The sequence below is a fragment of the Stegodyphus dumicola genome, chromosome 10, assembly GCF_044657685.1.
Source record: "Stegodyphus dumicola isolate Sdum_Otavi_A_Nest chromosome 10, ASM4465768v1".
Lineage (NCBI taxonomy): Eukaryota > Metazoa > Arthropoda > Arachnida > Araneae > Eresidae > Stegodyphus > Stegodyphus dumicola.
The window spans coordinates 137,889,488-137,909,993 of record NC_140777.1 but is presented as its reverse complement, the minus strand read 5'-3'; the positions used below and the strand labels follow the sequence as shown (position 1 = coordinate 137,909,993).

The 20,506-nt window shown below is 31.3% G+C and overlaps 1 protein-coding gene across 3 annotated transcripts in view; it reads left to right on the top strand.

Annotated features, from left to right (window-relative positions):
* LOC118186637 (alkaline phosphatase-like) overlaps window positions 1-20,506 on the top strand; it is a 157,706-nt gene that overhangs the window by 101,058 nt on the left and 36,142 nt on the right. For all 3 annotated transcript variants that reach the window (XM_085825588.1, XM_085825586.1, XM_085825587.1), the window contains exon 4: window positions 14,727-14,901. In XM_085825588.1, the coding sequence (XP_085681714.1) occupies window positions 14,727-14,901 (175 nt within the window). The remainder of the gene's footprint in view (window positions 1-14,726; window positions 14,902-20,506) is intronic.

The following is a 20,506-nucleotide window of genomic DNA, read 5'->3' as shown; positions in this document are numbered from 1 at the left end:
TAATTCATAAAATAGAATACAAGTAACCGTAAAAAGCAGATCTGCGAATGAAGCCTAAAAATAAGTTTCCATTTTCGTAATCTAAAAAATGGCGATTCCGTATAGCAAGTTATTCGCTGGTTGTAACCATTTGTCTGAAGAAATGTTTAAGTGAAAGGTGGGTTGTTTATCACTTTTGTGTTGAAAGATATGCAGTGTGTGGGTAGGTTTGCTTTTTATGTCTTTCGTGCTCGAGCGATCATGATGGAACGTAAATTTTTCAGTAACAGTAAAGTAAATTTAACATTAAAGGAATTTAGTTTTATTCTTAAATGTGTCTAAATTTATCGTTTTATTTTTAACAAAAATTGCGTGTTATTGTAAAAAATTTAAGCCCTCATTATCAAGAGAAAAATCTATTAAAAAATAATAACTTTCTTAACGAAAATTGTTTGTTATTCTGAAAATTTAAGTGTTCTTTATAAAAAGAAAAATGTTTTCAAAACACGAATTGTATTAATTATTACCTATCACTTAGCTGGGTCTAAATTAATCTCAATAAGCTTAAGATTTTACCTGCGTATTACTTAAAACGTTCTTCTGTCGTTTTCTCCACTAACTTAACTAAACTCTTCAAGCAAACATATATGTATATTACTTTAAATTTAAATTCATTCTACCTATCACTTGTAAGTGTTAAACTAAAAGTATTACAACATAAAATTAATTACCAGTCGTCTGGACCTGACTATAAACACGAAACTCTCACATACGGTTACGAGCTATTCCTCTAACTTACTAAAGTTCTTGCTACTCTAATCTACGCAAATTCCAAAATGAGCGAGCTTAGTGGCGTAATAAGGCAAGAGGAAAGATGTAAATTAAACTTAACTTTGTTACTAAAACATAGTGCCACACTCGTCTCTTCCAGAAAAAATTGCTTGTTACTAAAACATAGTGCCATACTCTTCGACAAAAAATTGCTTTGAATTACAAGTCCTCAAACGGACTTTAAAGAAAAGCGTATAAGCCCTACATTTCTGTACCCTTGTAGCCCCTTAAAATTAGCTTGCGTATTTTTACATCAAATCTTTAACTTGCGTAAAGGTTTTAACTTGCAAATTTTTATCATTTATCTTTAAATTGCATTTGGACTATCCATTTGAACCTGGAATCCTTCCACCCTTCCATTTGGACCTGGAAAGATAAAAACATCTTAAGTAGTATTTATGCGGCAGTGATATATTTAATTTTACTATAGCACATTCATTTTACTATAATATATTCATTTTATCACATACTAATTATGTACAAGAGTCAGTAACTTTTCTCTACTGCCCGTTGTACTGAATTATCGCACTATAGATAGTTGAACAACATTTCCGCGTACAGCTGTTCACAAACCATTCTGCACAGCATGTTAGTAAGATCACGCACTGTCGAAAACAACTTAGCACTACAAATCTTATCCTACTATATAAAACAACACATTCTACGTTTGTAGGTTTGGCTGTTGATTTACTTTTCCTTACTTTCCTCATTATTTGTTCAGTTCCTCATAAATAGAATTTCAAAATAAGAGTCCTTGTCATACATTTCAACATATATTGCAATTTCGAAAACATTAACTTTTAACTCTTTCAAAAATTATAGGCTATCTTTAAAATAAAAATATTACATATAATTCAAGCCATTTGCATTTTATAAGAATTTTCTAGTACACATGTTCCATTGCCTTAATTTGGGAATAGCATTTCAGTTTAGAATAGTAAAAGAAAATTAGTTTTTTACCTTGGGCGTTGCTTTTCATGTGGCTCCAATCCGTCATTTCATTGCAGTCCTGAAACTCTGTTGCTCACAGACCATCCCTGAAATCCCGTCTTCCATCAATTCCTGTGTTGTTCCGGGTAGCGTTGTAATTAGCTATCCTACCCTTAATTCCTGTTTCATTTACTGCTTCAAAATTTTTGGATTCTTAAGCTATGCATAAATTTGTCCGAACTCCGTATCTCTCTCAAATTCTTTAATTATTGTTTCTTTCGAATCTAAAATGCTTGAATGTTATCATGTTACAGCAGACCTTATCCCCATTTTGGTCTATCTTGATTCTTAATAAGACACATACAATTTATTTTTCCTTCCACGGCTATGTCTGAATTTCAAATCATACTATTGGAAATTAAAGTCCTCCTTATCATTTTTGCTTTAACTTCAAAAATATTTAAAATTTTATGCCATGGGATGGGCAATGAACATGAAACGCTTTTGTTACATTACAAACTAACGCGGTTATCTAGAGGCAAAATTTTAATTCTTCCTTTTAAACTTTAATCAGAAATTCAAATTTTCCTCTGTAATTCAAACGTTGAATTGCACAATTTTTTATTTAGAGGATTATGTCTGGCGCGTTAGCATATTTATCTGATATTTTTGGAAAGTTATTTGAATTAAATTTAGGATTGCATGGGCAAAGTATTAATTTGTTTAACATTAGATGTAAAATAAATGCAATGATAAAAAATCTGATGTGTACACCACATGACTTCCTTGTACGGAATATTAAATTATACGCATTTTTTTCTTGAATTTCGTTTAAACTTATTGGATTTAATTAAATCTACTTCGCCGACAGCGCATAAACTACAATAGAATAAATGCATTCTTTAAAATTCACTCTATTTGTTTAACATAGCGACACTCTGGCGCTAGGTTCACTTAACAGTATTACATTTCATTCATATTATAATTCAGAATGCACAAAATATATATTATTTAAAGAATTATCTAATCGTTGCCACATGTTCTATTCAAATACTATAATAAAGCTAGAACGATGTATAAAAGAAATTAAGCAAACAAAACAAAAAAGAAACAGTTTTTTACAGACGATTGAGTATTTCTCATTCAATTAATTCAGTTCTAACTTACAAGGCAAAAATACATAAAAACTCAAAATACCTATATTAAAAATTACTAATTATTAAAAATTACTAATTATTAAAAATTAAGTAAATCTTAAACACTTATTTCCTCGAAAAAATTCCAGAAAGGATTAAGCATGATTTAATTCGCAATAATAAATGAAGGCGTTATCTTTGTTGTTGCGAAACTACGTTTCTCCATATTGGAAACAAATCCACTATTCTGCTGTTTCAAATGTAAACAAGCTATGGCCGCCATCAAAAAAATTATTAGTCTTAGTGGCACTTAAACAACTTTAAAATTGTTGATAATTCTAAAATATTGCATACAGATTTACTAAAGGCATAAAAACCTTAACCGGAAGACAAGAACAACATAATTCAATAATTTTTAAAGCAAAAAATGTACAATTTACAAACATATAAAAGTAAAGAAACTGAGATAACCGAGTCGGGTAACAGAGTGGATATATATATAAATATATTTATATACGTTTGGCGCGGCCGATTGCAACCAAAATACGAGGTGCACATCTACATGTTATAGTAGTCCTATATACAAAATTTTAACGTTTTGAGGCTACTCGTTTTTGAGTTATGCGAGATACGTACGTACGTACGTTCGTACGGACGCCACGAAAAATTATTTTCAGAATTTATTTTAAAGCAGTTTTATAATTTTTTTGGAGGAAAAGAGTCTTTTATTCTGTATTTACGTACAGATATCTAACAAAAACATCGTTAAATTGCATTCGAAAGCGGTCAAAATGGATATTTTCGTTGAAATATGCTGCCTGAAACTTTTCGCGATTACAATACTTCCTTTTTACTTCGTACAAGGAAGTAAAAACTTGAGTTAATAATCAAAGAATTGGATAATAATATTTTAAGCATTTTGCCACTTTTAGAAAGTTTTCTAATCGAAAATAATTTGAAAATAAAAGAATTATTATCCGACATTAAAAATTATTGTTATGCATTGATAAATAATTTCAGCATGTATTTCCCCGAGGATTATGAAAACGAAAATTGGATTAAAAATCCATTTTGTTCAAATGTACCTGAAATTTTTTCTTGTAAAGAAAAGGAACAATTGATAGAAATTTTCTTTGATTCCTTTGAACTGAAGATTTCAAAAATGTTAACTTTTGGCTGAACCGAAAAAAAGAATTTAAAGGCATTTCAAATAAAACTATTAAATTTTTATTAACTTTTTGTAGAACCTATTTGTGTGAACAAAGATATTCTTCCATGTTATATTTAAAAGATAAATACAGAACAAAATAAAAAGTGGACCTTAATTTGCGGTTAAAACGAAGTGAAATAAGATCGGAAATTAAATTATTTATCTCTTTTAAATAGGCCGAAATTTCAAACTAAATTTTAGAATTAAAATAGCATAATTTAAATTTTGATAATTAAAATATTAACCATTTTTAATGTGTGCATATTTAATACAAATACCAATGAGTAGTGCAAAGGGAAAAATATACATTTTTTAATACTCCTATTGGGAAAATGAAAATTAATCATTATAAAATATAGTAGTAGCACTAAAATTTTTCTATTTTTGTTTAGATGGTGCACGTTAGTCAAAAGCTTGAGAATCGCTGATCTAGATATATAAAACAATTTTTCTCCAGTACCGGATGCAGAATAACATCCATCACCCGCTGAAAAATCGTTGGGCTTATAGCACTGAAGCTAAACAGTAAGAATACGCACGTCAGAGATTTCTTTAGAAAGGCCGTTTTATTGACGTCTTTCAGACTTAATACTATTTAGAAATATGTCGGACGTAAGGTCTTAACGGTATCATACATCACGTACTTATCTTTCAGATTATTTCTTCTAGTAGGGGATACATCAGGGGAAAATGCGGTAAACTGGACAATTATTTCAAGATATGCTATCAAAAGCTTTTATTTTAGAACATAAAGTAGATCGGCATAGTATTTGTACATACCAAAGATTATTAGAAAGATTTATCATAAAAAATAAACATTTAATTCATTGGGATATTATTTCCAGATATTAAACTTTATCTGTAAAGTTTATAACTGAGATTGCTCTTAAGATATATTGGGAGAAAATTTTAGTATATCAAACATTGAGAGATAGTTTCATTATAGAGTACTTTGGAAAGTTAAATATGACATTAGTTCCCAGCTATAAAAATTATCCGAAAGTACTACAGAATGCTAAAAGATGTTATAGATTGCAATGAGTTTCTCAAGTATCCAATTCTTCCAACACCTTTTATAATTAAGTACATATATTGATAAAATAAAGAATTGCGATATCATTTTGAAAACGGTTCTATCTGAAGAATCTGTAACAGTTATATTCAAGAAAATTGTTTTGAAGTATTTAGCTAAAATGTGTTCAAAAATTTAATTTTTATTCTTACTTTTTACTACTATAAGCTTACACTCTCCTTATATTATGTTCAAGTTTTCAATCGTTAATAAAATGCATTTTAGTCATCCACTCAAATTCAAATACACTTTTTTAAAATTGTAGTGGATGACACTTGTTAATACAATTTTTCACATATTAACATTTTTTAAAACTTTTAATTTAAAAATGTATTTTTTAAATCCTTTTTTGTATTTTTAAAATTTTCTTTGTTGAGCTTAGTAGGAATTGTCAAATTGACTTAAAAAAATTTGTTTCTATGTTACTTGTTATATATAAATTTTCTGTCTAATGCTAGATTTGTAATTCATCTCACCATTTTAAGGACATGGACTGAGGAAACTCCTAATTATTTTGTTAAAATATTTTTTAATATAAATTAATTTCTTGTTCTTTTAAAAAGCGACTTCCTTTGTTCAAATATGCATCAGGCCATGTGTGGTTGGTTCTCTAAAAAAATTGCGCGTGCAAATAGAAAAATATTACTTCATTTCTCCATTGGGTATTATATCATTCTTCATTTGGCTACTTGGTTTATCTTCCTTACTTCCTGTTAGGAGTAAACAATCTAAAATCGAACTGGAATATAGAGACGAAATATTGTCTGCTTTCAAGGGCAAGTTAGAAAAATTAAATTTTCTTTTCGTTACCCTCAAGTTGTCCTAGCTTGATTATTTATGAACTATTATCAACATCCACCTAAACATACATCTCATCTCATCTTCACTAAATATTGTCTCAAAACTTCACACATCAAAGTTAAGTTCATCTTTGTATTCTAAATTTAGAAAATTCCTTGGTCCATTGGTTGGATAAGACTTATATTAAGTTAGGCGGCTATAGAATAATATAAATGCCTTCTGCATTAAAGTCTTCAGATTTTTAGACTAATATATATATTTTTTATTTTGGATTAAAGTTTCGACTTTCAGAAGTGCTGTCATTAATTCGGTATTGCGGGTTAATTAGGTGCCGGTTACGAGAGACTTTACTGTATTATTGTATGGAATATTTTAATAAAATCAAAACTAAATTGGTGTTACAGTGAATTTCAAATTTAATAGTGAATTCGAAAATTGCAGTATGAGCTAATAGTTTCTATTTTAAACTAATTTACTATAATGGCATTGTGTCACTTTTGATTTTTTTCTGACTTCTTTAGCTTGTGAGGAACTGATTCTATTAATACTCACCAAGCGTTTGAATCAATTTATGTTACTACGTTCTAATCTTTTGGCGCGCTTTAGCAGAAATACCGTTATTTTGTAATTATTCCTAATTATAATTCCGCAAGACTGGGTTCCAGTTTAAGATAGGATTTTTATCCGCGCTAGGGTAATTACATTAAATCGGCAGTCTGCATGCGCGATATGGCTTGTTAGTATGCTGATACAGCTTAAAGCAAGATGATTCTTTCATATTTTGCAAGTTTTTAGCCCAAAGGAGAGTTAGACCCAAAGGTCTAACTTCCTCTATTAGTCTCAAAATGGCATTTTGCGCCGTTTCACTTTCTGCGTTGGTTCACTTTTCAGACTGTTGCTACCAAATATTATTGCCAAGTATTATATTTAAAGAAACTGAATAATAAAGAATCTGCATGAATACATGAATGTTTCTGGCGTTGTGAAAAAACAACGGTACCTAGAGCCATAAAATTCTGAATAACGTAGTCCTCCAACCGAACATGGGCACTTGGAAGTCCGAATTTTGGATTTCGAATTTTTTTATTATCTATTTCAAATTTTGTAAAACTTTAACGAATTTTTTATTAACAAGCTTAACGATTTCAAAGCGAGCAATGGCAACACTGTACGAAAAAAAAAAAAAAAGCATTATTATCTGCAGCGTGCGCGGATATATAGGAAATACTGTTTTGCTGTTTTTAATTATTTTGTGACACTACTGTTAAATTTAATTTTATGGAGTTTAAGTGCGAATAACATGATGTTGAATTAATAAAGGTAACACATAAAGCGTTAAAAAATGCACTTTTGGGCATAATATATAATCTGAAAGCTTTCAGATTTTCCTTTTTAGTACAAAGGAACTTTATTCTCTGAGAGACTATTGTTTTCCTTTCGCAATTTTGCGTCGAATCACTCTGAATGTCCGTTTCACTTTTCAAACTGTTGCCACCAAGTATTATCGCCCTGTATCATATTTGAAGAAATTAAATAATGAAGAATCTGCATAAATGTATGTATGTTTCTCGTATTGTGATAAAACGACTGTACCTGGAGCCATCCAATTTTGAATGACGTAATCCTACTGCGAATATGGGCATCTGGAAGCCCAAATTTCAAATTTGGAATTTATCTTATTATCATTTCTGATTAACAAACTCAATGATTTCAAAGCGAGCAATGGCAACGTTGTACAGAAAAAACATTTTTATTTCTAGCGCGTGAGACTGTGTGATGGAAATTTTAAAGATATGCTCAATTTAAAGTTATTTTGTTCTTGAAGGGAATTTTATGGTTAAAGTGCGAAGAACATGAATTTGATAAATAAAGGTAACACACAAAATGTTAAAAGAAAAAAAAAACGCGCCTTTGGACGTAATTTAAAATCTGAAACCTTTCAGATTTTTTTAAAATTTTGTCTTAAAATTGTCTAAATAAGCGAACTTATCATGCAATCCTTGAATTGGGAGTAGTAAACTGTATCTTTATATGCACCCTTCCAACCATTTGACTGTCACCAGCATGTTTTACGGTGACGTAAAAATTTCTTGGCTGTTACTGAATACTTCGGCTTTACTGAACTGTTTTCTTCTCGTTTGAGGCAAAATCTTTAAATCTGCTTTCGTGAGCAAGAATTACTGATTTCCAAAATACCTTTGACTTGTTTATGTCTTTTAGTAAACTCCAGGTTTGTCTCATGTTTCCGTTACTTACGAAACACATTTTTGAAGCAACCGAGTCTTGGAATCCATGCTGCCTCAAAACATTCCTTACCTATTCTGGATATGAAGATTTACTAAAACATTTTTCATTTGCTATAGCTATCCAAGTTATTCAACTAGATTTTTAATATTTGAGTAAAATTTTGTTAATGGTTTACCTACATTTAAATCTTTTATAGTTTTTGCATTCATAGTTAATTTACTGCATTTTATTTTGTGTTTTTTCTCTTTTTTTGCCTGTGGAATTATCCTACATTTAGCACAACTCCGAGAACTAGTTTCAAGACTGAGAACTTAGTCTTCGGATTAAAAGTAATTTTTTTCGTAAATTCTTTAAAAAGCTCGTTAATTAAAAATTAATTCACAGCTTCTCCTTCTTTATCAAATATGCTTGCATTTTTTTCAAATCGAGACTTTTCTACAGCTCGAAATACATTTTACAAAATTTGTGATTTTTCACTTTAAATGTGTTTTATTCCAAATTAATATTTTTTCAATTAAATGCAGCCAGTTTCTATCAGAAATAGATTGGATTATGGGAAATCACATGACGGTTATCTGCCTAACGGACGTTGTAAAGAAAACTGGTAAGCATTCATGCCATACACGGGAAATTTACGAAAACTCTTGTGATTGCAAGTCGTCAAAATTTGAACCCGGGACGAATTACCAGTGTTCAATGGTTTCACTGTTCGGACACTTGTAGATAGTTTCCCTTAAGAAGTCTTTTATGAAAATACCTTTCAGAAACGCAACTTCTCATGTTATATATGTAACTATTTTATTGATATGTCATTCATGAAATATATACATTAATTGTGAAATACTACTTGCGTTTATACATACTACGAAGCACCGGAATCACCTTATGCTTGGTAAGAAGCAGAAAGAAGAAATGGGCGTAATTCTTATTTCCAATACACACGGAAGTTGAAATTCAGTTTCTTATTGCGGTTTTAATACAAGAATCATATTTAGTAAGAGCTTAAGTTACTTTCTATGATAACATTTAAAACCATTATCAGACTTGAAAGCTATCCGTTGTATCAAAAGAAACATTTCCGGGAGTTTTCACTTTTGGGATATCTGATTGGTTGACTTACGTGACACCAACTCTTTGGGAAAAACCTGCGCGATAAAGCTAAGTATTTCCGCCTAAATCGCAAAATGTCCCGCGTACTTACCCGGGTCATCGGTTCTAGGGATACTGTTTGGCTGGTAGGAGAAACTTGTATCTTAGGAAAGTTTCTTCTAGCGTCACGTGTGGATGCGATATAACTCAGACAGACAGACAGACAGACATATTTGAATAAACACAATTCAGTTTGGGATATCTTTTAATATATGCCATATAAAGTAGTAAATTTTCTAAAACTATACATTTTACTTTTTACTTGATATTGCTTGCATATTTATTTATAACTGAGTATGACTGTTCTGAAAAATTAATCTTTGCATTTTGTAGATGACAGAGTATTATACATTAATATGTGACTCAATAAAATTTCATGCTAGCTATTTGCCTTACACTGTATTGGACAGACTAGTACGTGTGATGCTACATCTGTGATGCACTAATGTTTGCCTCAAGTTCTTTCCATGGCCTTGAACTGCTAGTTGCTTGTTCCTCACAAAAAGCATCCCCCAGTGCGCATGTAGCCCTAGTGTGCTTAAGGGGGCTCATACACCTTAAACCCTTATGATCTTCGAATATGTGACTGTTGCAAGAATTAGGAAATTTTATTTAATTTAAAAGCAATTACTTCCAACTTTTTACAGCTGACTGCATAATATAGCTGCTTTGGAAACTAGTAACCAGAAGGTTTGTGTTTCTCCAATATTTTTGTAATTTAATCCGCTTTGTGACAAAATGTTTCGTCACGTTTCCACCTTGTGCGCATAATATTTTAAAAATGGCTAATGGTACACACTTTTGATGGAATTCTTGATATGGGCATTATTTTCTAACTGAACCAAAAATCTGATGAATATTTTAATATTATAGAAATTTATGCAAGAATGCATTACAGATTTTTTTTAATAAATAAATTTTATAAACTCAACTCCAAATAAAATAAAAATTTAACATGAAATTTCTAGAACTTTTGGTTCACAGTAGTTTCCAAATGTTATAAAAGCTATATATTAAATATGAAATTAAATTATGCAACAGAAAATGTTTTAAACTGTGCACGCAAGGTGGAAACATGACGAAAACGTTTGTCACAAAGCGGATTAAATTATAAAAATATTTGTGGCAACACAAACTTCCTGATTACAATTTCAGAAAGCAGCCATATTATGTAGTCAACTATAAAAAGTTGGAAGTAATTGCTTAAAAAATAGATAAGTTATCCCAATTCTTGCAACAGTCACATATTCGAAGATTTTATGGCTTTGAAGGTGTACGAGCCCCTTTAACCATAATCTAATGTTACGTAATTTACGTAATTTTATTTTAAATGTCATAATAATATGGCCCGCTTTGCTTCACTGAAACGAAACATCTCCATAAATAATTTAATCATTATAGTAACTCCCTTGATATCAAATCTCTTGACAAGAACACAGAGGATGCTCACAGCTGTGAAATGTTATCCTTTCGACAGAGTGGAAGATTTATGTAGATATATCACCCGTAACAACCTTGGCCTGCTTTGGAGGTCTTTTTTTAAAAAGAATCAGAGACAGTTAATGAATTACTACAAGCCACATAGTGTTTAAAAAATGCAACATTGGATCAAGCGGAATTACAACATGATTTAGAAGTCACCCAGGGGTAAACCTCACAGCACGAGAACATCGTAATTAAAATTATGCAATCATCAAATTACAGAAGTCGTATGAGTTCAATGCATTCTTCATCACATGTAAATGCAGTTGGAAGCGAATAAAATCAAATAAGTTTTACTCTTTTCCCTTTGGATACATTCATACATAAAAAGTCGAAGCTGAATACTTATAAAATACATTTTTGAAATTCAGAATGTTTCTTTCTGTATTTAGTGATTTATGTAAAAAAAAATTTCTATAGTAGTTGAAGTTTTGTTTGCAGTTCAAAATATACTCTTTAGTTTTTTAAAAATAATTTTTGCAGATATTTTTAGATGCATAAATCAGTTTTTATATAATTTTATTTTCCAATATGGACCACGTTTATCTGCCAAATGACTCATTCTTAAATAAAATCAAGCAATTCTAATATTGAGTATAAATGTTAAACACAGCATGTGTGAAAAAAGTTGAAATTGCTTGTGAATTTTCTTATCGAAACTTTATGCCATTCTAAATAAAAAAAAATTAGGATAACACCTTGCAATTTATTTTATAATGCTTTGTAAGCCACTCCACGTGCATTCTTTTTTCTAATACTATTAAGGCAGCATTGGTTAATTCTTTTAGAAAGAAAAATGGCTTGAAAGAAGTGTTGCTATATTTTTATAATTTAATCCTATGAAGCCTTAGTAGAATCTATCCTAGTTGAAAGCTTTAGAATGATAGCTGTTATATGGTCCGAACTATACGCAACAAAATATTTAAAATGTATATTTTATGTTGAATAAAAATATTATGTAAATTATTAATTCAGCTCTGTGACTATTTATCGTCAGTTCTTCAAATCAGATGCTTCTTCCAGGAGAAGTCAATTCATCTAGATCCTAAACTGTATACTTTTCGGTAGCTTGCTAAATGACGTTTACTGTACGTAAAGGGCCTACCAGTAGCCGAATTATAAGATCACTGAACACTGGTCACTGGTATCCAGCTAGAGTTCAAATTACAGCGAACAGGATGGCTGCTTGTGCAATTTCGTGGTTTTTCTTATGTGCAACGTGAATACGAAATAGTTTCGCTTAAAATGCCTATGAAGGCGTCAGCTTTAAAGCAGACAGACGTCGTAAATTCTGCCATAATCCAAATACCCTGTATATAAATGAAACTAAAGGCACAGGTAAAAGTTGAATACTATTTGTAAGGGAATAAGAAAAAGGTTTTCACTTAATTTTGGGAGTATTGCTCCTTGCTCAGCAATTTTGATTCCTACTTCTGCTTTTCTCCCTCTTATGAGTGCTAAGAATGAAGAAATGCGTTGGTTTATCTTGCAAATCAGAGTTTTCAACATTTTGAATGCTGTTCAAGAATATTGATAGATCATTGTCAGCACTTCTGATTCGTAATCACAAACTACTAAATGATCCACTTCAAAGAATCACTTCGATACGACCACTGTTATCAAATTTCTAACACTGGAGCAATAAACAGAGAGCAACGATGGGGGTTTGTCTACCGAAACAATTTTAACGATTGCAAAATTTAATGGTGATGTCGCTCATTGTCGTCCATACACAAAATTTGAAATGTAGCGTTAAATTACGACAGCACAGCTTCAGGATTAATTAATACACTTTTTAATTTTACGCTTAATCATTAATCTGTATTTTATAAAATATAAAATACAACTGTAATAAAATTTTGGCTGTGCGTAATTGCGTTAGAAACTGACTAGGTTCATTAAAGATCAAGGTACTATTGTTACAACGTTTCACAAGAAATTAATTTGCTACATATCTGGTATCATTACATCATAAGCCGGGAGATATATGAAATACTTCATGACAAGTCTGAGAATATATGAAATATAATAAACGATGCAGACCAAAAATGAACACTTACCAAACAAAATTTGAGAATACTTAAAGGTCTAAAAATTGCTGAATTATGTCATTTAAGTCCGAGTATCTCACATTATTCCACTACAGAAAGTTTACCTCAGACAGTTTTCATAGTTCTTCAAACCACTGTTGCAAACACAGCCTATAAGAATTGGAAGCACTCCTTATATGTTCAGCAACATAATTATGTTGCAGAAAAGATCTAGGTAAGGATATTCAGGTTAATAAAAATCCTTCTTTTTTTTCAATATAACGGATATTGAACCTTGTAGGAAAAAACAAAGCCAAATTTTCAGAATGAACAAAATACTTTTATTTGAATTTTAGAACAGAACCAAAAAAAAATAATAATAATAATTGCAGCAGCTCTTAACTATCAAAATTTTAAACTCTTAACTACTACAGTTAAAACTCTTTCAACTATTAAAAATACTAAAATTTTTAAACTCTCTAAACAAAATATATAAAAATTTTCCGAATCCTCTTCTTGTTGCCACACCGTAAAATGCAAGTTCTTGTCCTATTATTTATATTTCACGTTCTCTTTAAGTCACGATCTTCATAAGTCATGATCTTTATAAGTCACGATCTTTACGAGTCATGATCTTTACAAGTCACTATCTTTACAATGTTCGTTAATTTTTTTTTCAAATTTTTCATAATTTTGGATTTTTATTTAAAACTTTTTGGAATCATTTATGCAATTTATAGTATAATTGTTATAGATATTTATTCGTAAGTTACTCGAAATCATCACTGAAGTTATTTAAAAATTGCATTATATCTATCACATTTCTAACATACGATAAGCTTGAATATTGTTCACGTTTAAGGATTTTATTTTTTTTCCAATGGCGTTTTCATAACTTAGGCTAATTCACAAAAACTATCATCTTGATATATTTTGACATTGGATGAATAACATCTCAAGAACTTCATGAGTCTGTTCTACTCCTTATCAAACACATCAGCTTGAAGGTAATATTAATTGATTTTCGAGATAAATGCCAGTGACGACTAGAACCAGGAAAAAGTATATTTAGCCCAAATGTAGCTGCAGAATTATTGGCTGTGCAATTCACTAATAAATTTAATGGATATGAACTGCAGAATATTATAATTGCTGTTGGTTTGATATTTAGAATGCGCCTCTACTTATCGTCTGCATCATCTTTCATAGTATTACTAGTGCTGTAGTATCATTGATCGTATAGGTAATGAAGAATTTCCGAGAATTCCAAGTACTTCCTGTAATAAAAGTTTCTTGGTAGATTTTTCTGTCTTGAAATCCTTAGAACTGTTCTTTTACACAGGGCGGCTTTGCTAATGTCAATAAAATAAAATGCATTTCTCATTTGTCCCGAGGGGGCAATTTTCCCCCATACTCGATAATACAAGCAATAAATAGTAGAAAATATATGCAGCAGTGATAGACTGTGAAATTATATTTTTATTTCAATGATGAGCTTTTTTATTATCTCATTATGAATGCCCAAGTAATATGAATTTTCCAAGGTAATGTACGTATGTCTCTTTATCTTTTATATTTCTAAGATGTTCGTTGACTATCGAATTTGCTTAGAAATTCAAAATATTTTTAAAAACCTTTCCGGTCTTAGAGAAAAACAGTGTGTTATTTGTCCCTCGAAATCCTAAATTTTGAACAAAATCTACCTGAATTAAAATTCAGAGTAGTTCTAATACTTCAGAGCAATATTTCTTGTTGTATCGGTCAATTGCATTTACTAACAAGTTTAATTAGCATCTGTTAATCTGCGGTCAGTTTATGCATGAATCAAAATTGATTCTAAAGAACTTCATTTATTGCAGACATATGCAACCGATAAATACGTCCCTGATTCGGCTTCGACTGCTACTGCCTTTCTATGTGGTGCGAAGACGAAGTACGAGGGAGTTGGTGTTGACGATTCGATAACACATTCCGACTGCTCAAGTGTACCTGGTACGGAACTGCGATGCATCGGAGAATGGGCTCTTGCAGAAGGTAAATACCATCCTCTAAACGTTCCAAGAGTAAGAAATACTTTCAAGAGATATACATAGCTCATTACTGATGAGGTTCTTAATTTTAAGGTAATAATATGCACACCTATAGGGAATAATCGGAAATGATTTGTTAATACTCTACAGATGCATTTAGCTTTATCTTAGATAAATGATTTAGATTATTTAGATAAATGGTTGGGGTTAAGGCTCACCGAGCTGGTTGACTTCCGCCTTTATCAGATAATTTCACATTCAACAAAATTTTCTTCTAAATAGATCTTATATACACCATGTCCGTGAAATTCCTTATGCCACATTCATTTCTGTAATCAATGCTCACGGACATGATACTTCCATCTACAAAAATGTCACAAAAATTCATATTTTGGTAATTTAAATTTAACAAATCAATTTTGTAAGAATTACGAAATCTATTTATACCATCTCCCGGTCGCTGTATTTTGTAAAAGTTTATTCTTATTCTAAAAATTAAAAAATGAAACGTTTGACTGACTCCTGTAGGATAATAATGAACCAAGATATTTAGTTTCAAAATTTGGGAATTTTGCCATCTACTTCTGCTTGCCTCGAGCGGTTGGTCAAAAATAATTAGAATGATTCAAGGCTAATTCCTTTTCCCTCTAATGGCATTTAATGATAGTCGTTAAAGATTTACTAATATGTAACATTCTTTACTATGCAGTTTTGTTACATACAGTGTGTCGAAAACGCTTTTCACGCAGGTAATTGTTTCTAAGACCTAAAATTACGTTATTAATACTGTTGCTTGTGTAGGGGTTCGTAACGGATTGAATGCACACAGAACCGATGATAACTTGATAAAATTTATTTTGCAAAAAGAAACATTTTTCAGTTTAGGAACTTTCCAGAGAAGTACTCCAGCATGCCGGCTAGAGCTTTGAAGTATAACATGTGGTTTTCAGGCAGAGTTCGAAGGATATCTACTGCGTCTGCTCTCGGAGCAGCGGCGAGATGACAGGCCTCAGTTTCGGAATCCCATCCGTTCGTGTGTGCCATTATCGACCGCACTTGCCAGAAGGTGCTTTGATTAGAAATGGATTGCTTTAGAGATGGTCGAGAGACATAGCAGAAATTTAAAGGCGTCAGAATTTTCAGGACGTTAAACACAACCCAGTGCAATGCGCATCTCAAAAGCAAACCTCTCACGGAGATCTCTGAATACTCCGAAGCCATTTCCGAAGCAATCTCTTATCTAAAAACTGAGAACTAATTCTATCTCCGTTCTTTTATATTTTCCCTGCTGCTGGCAAGAATTTTCCCGTACCTTCTGTTTCTGGAAGGCATATATGGTTAAAGTTACATATAAGGATCGGATACGGTTACAATTACATGTTGGAATCAATTACAGTTATTCAAATACAGTACAAATTAAAGTTTTACAGGGACCTTAGCAAAATGAGCCAATCTTGGCGACATTTGACGATTTCTCATCAAATTTGGCGAGAGAGCAATTTACCTCAATGCCCCTGTAATGTTATATTTCCGGGGAGGGTTCATTTTTTCTGACGTTCATGCTATATTTTATAAAAGATGCTATAATTTCTCTAAAATTATTTACATACACTATATACAAAATTCGTAACAATACTGTTGTAGATTTCTGTAAATACTGTTCTTTGTTTTTGTGTATGGCTTTATTGTTATGTACTGTTTTATTTATTTCTTGTTTAATTAAGTTGCATTTTAATTTAATAATTTTAAGGTGCATTTTTATGTAATTAAATTTGTAATTCTAAAAATAGTAATCTCTCTCTACACTGCGTCATTTCGAAAAAAATCTATGTCATATGATTCTTACGTAATTATGATGATCTAAATGGAACTAAAACTCAACCAGCCAATAATAATTTTACAGCAATATTAACTGTCCAATCAGAATGATTTGAGAACCAAAACTAAATCACATTTTGACTTCAGATTTCATCCTAAGCATTACGCATTTGCTTTCCATGCTTTGGTCTAGCTACGATGCTCTCTGTCTGCTGCTGCTGCTTTCTTGCTACAAAGTATCAAAAATGTAAGCCTTTTGGAACAGGCACATTTAATGTGCCGACTTGTGTGTAGCCGTAAGATGCTCCTGAAAATAAAACTGAAGATTTAATCTGCATTCGCCTTCAATTTCCTAATCATTATAGATCAACACTGCTACGCTATCAAAAATCCTGCTCCTGGTTATTGCTTCCGAGTTTGAATTTATTACATATATAATTATATAAATTTATACTAATCATGGATTTTCACGACATTTTCCGCCGCCCAGACGGGAAAGTGGTTAGCGACTCTGACTGCAATACTGAAGTGACGGGGTTCGAATCCCGGAGAAGGCATAGACGTTAGTAAATGTGCGGCATGGGGGCACTCAAAATCTGCGGCGAGTCAAACGTCTTCTCGAGAAGTTGATGGTAGGGGAAGACGGATAGTAGACCCTGAGGCCATTCCCGCGGTGCTTTCCTTCAAAACTGGGGCCGAAATGAGCAAAGTCGGGCTGTCACCTGTATGATGTTCCAGGCTCTGACCAACGACAGACTTAGTGTAGTACTCCTTGCCACGATAATAATTCATGCGCTTGGTCTGATTACAGAAAAGTGAGATTAGTAACAACAACGACAACATTCTGCATAAGAGTGTTCTTTATTTAACATCAGAAACATTTTTACAAACTGAAAAGTCATGCTTAATAAATTGTGTAGAAATAAAATTACACAAAAAAGGGGAGAAAGAGAGAGAGAGAGGATACAAAGTAAGAGTCAAAGTGTCCTTGCGCCGCCATAAACACCGAATTTATATTCTTAAATCTCACTTTTAATTTATAGTGTTGTGGAGAGGATGTGTCTCCCAGACTCGTAAATCGTTAAGAGACCGTCACTTTTTTTAGCCTACCGCTTCCCAGAAGTGTTGTCTTTACGCTTTTTGCTAAGTAATAATGCATCTATCAAAGAGGTGAGTTTCCCTTTTGACCCGCATACTTGACCCCTTTTTTCCCTTAATGAATCGTCGCCTTTCTTTTTTATTTCCTTTTTTCAAAAGGAAATAATTTTTTTTTCTGCATTTTCTCTACTTGGGCGGGTGTTGATGCTTATCTATTTCTCTTCCGGCTAAACATGTTTTTATTTTAATAGAACATGCGTTTTTATTTACAGGAGTATCGGTTTGTTCCGAATATCAGAGTTGAACTCTCATATTACGCAAAGTTTGGGCGTTTTTAGGACCGATGTTTTTATTCGCATTCATTGCGTCAGACCTTAAAGAGTTACGCAGATGACTGGGATGAAAATAACATTCTTATTCAATTTCGAGGTCAAATTCAAAGCAAAGGCCAGAAATCTGAAAATACTTCACTAATTTGTTTTTATTTAAAACGTAAATAATTTCTCTTCGTTTCACTTCTTTTCATTTTCGAAATTTCATTATTTTTAAATTATGTGTAAAAAATTATTATTTTATATCATGTATAAAAATGTCTTTTATTTATTTCGTTTCGGAAACGATAAGGGCATTTAATGGACTAATAATAAGATGGTTACAATGAAATATATAAAAAGGAAACATTATGAGGTTAAATAGCATTGGAAATCTATGATGAGGTTTCGCATCTTCAAATTTCTTTATGAAAATGAATCATATCTTTTCAGAAAGCATTACAAAGATAAAGTTAATAGTAAAATGTCATGAATAAATATGATAGTTTTCAATTGCAGTGCCAAAGAATCAATTTAGAAAATGAGTCTGGTCATCACTTCAGGTAGACGAGATAGTGGGGAATCAAAATAAGACAAGATCTTATAGATAAACACCTTTTTCGTATTTATTTACGTTTCTTTGATTTTTGTCGAAGGGATAGAATGGTATTTTATTGAATATAAGTGCATTTGTTATACATCTGTTATATGTAACTTTTGCATTTTAGTTTCTAAAACTATTTGGAGAACTTTGTGACACTAATCTCAAACACTTTATGCCTGCAAGTTGTACTTTTGTTACATTTTTACCGCTCTTTAAAGAAGTAAACTGCACACACTGTTGACTGAACATAGTGTTAAACTTCATTACCTATCGATTTGGCAGAATTTCAACTGAAATAACCTTAGCAAATAGTTTAGGAAAGTTCATTTATATACGTTGCAGATTCGTGTAGCATGTTTTATAAATTTCAAACAAACCAGATTGGAAGAAAGGATTTTCCCAAGTAAACATCTAGAAATATGCTGTTGCAAGAGTTGTTTATTAAATAACCACTTTTTTGCGTATTAAAAATTCCATACATTTGATCTTCGAGACTTCCTCGTAATTTAATCTTCTTCAACATCTTGGTTCGTGTAACATATTTAAAAAATTAATAAATGTTTTTGGTTAAAACTAACTGCGCTACGAGTGTTGAAATGATTAGCTGTCATGTCATTTTTATCAAAAATACAGTCAACCAAGAAGTGTAATTCTTAGCACTACACATAAAAAACAATTATTTCATTTAAGACAGAAACTGAATAATGCTGTGTTGCAAATATAACGCAATGAAATAGAAATTCGAAGCAAGCGTGAAAAATAAAGCACTTAAAAGCATGACTCATTGCAGTTCAATCAAAATAAATCCCCATATAAATAATGATAATTGGCTAACAGCATTTTGGAAATAGAAGATGGTGAAGAATATGATACAGTACTTCATCATTTTATGACAGGTGTGATATATATTCATTTCTATTCAGATGTAAAGACGGTTTTTTCTTTTCGGTTCCGATGATTAAATTTCATTAAACTGTGCTTGAAGGGGAATTATGTGGCCTGTCCTAGACCTTTAATGAAAAGTATACTAAATTCATTTATTAAGTTAAAACACAGAATCAGAATTTGTCATAATATTCATTTTAAATAATCCATTGACTAATAAAAAAATCTGATGTATGCACCACATGACTTCCTTGTACAGAATATTAAATTATACCCATTTTTTCTTGCATTTCATTTAAACTTATTGGATTTAATTAAATCTACTTTGTCGATAGTATTATAGTATAAATGCACTCTTTAAAATTCACTATATTTGTTTACCATATCGACACTCTGGCGCTAGGTTCACTTAACAGCGTTATAGCATTATATTTCGTTCAATTTATAACTCAGAATGCACAAAATTTACATCATTTGAAGAATTATCTAATCGTTGCCACATGTTCTATTCAAATACTGTAATAAATCTAGAACGATGTACAAGAGAAATTAAGCAAGAAAAACAAAAAAGAAACAATTTTTCACAGACGATTCAGTATTTCTCGTTCAATAAATTCAGTTCTCACTTTGCGACAAGGCAAAAATACATTAAAACTCAAGGTGTCTGCATTGAAAAATATGAAGTAAATCTTAAACACTTATTTCCTTGAATAAATTCGAGAATGGATTAAGCATGATTTAATTCGCAATAATAAAAGATTACTTTTTCTAGATTGGCAACAAATCTACTATTCTGTTTCAAATGTAAACAAGCAATGGCCGCCATGGAAAAAATTATTAGGCTTACCGGCACTTAAACAACTTTTAAATTGTTGATAATTCTAAAATTATTG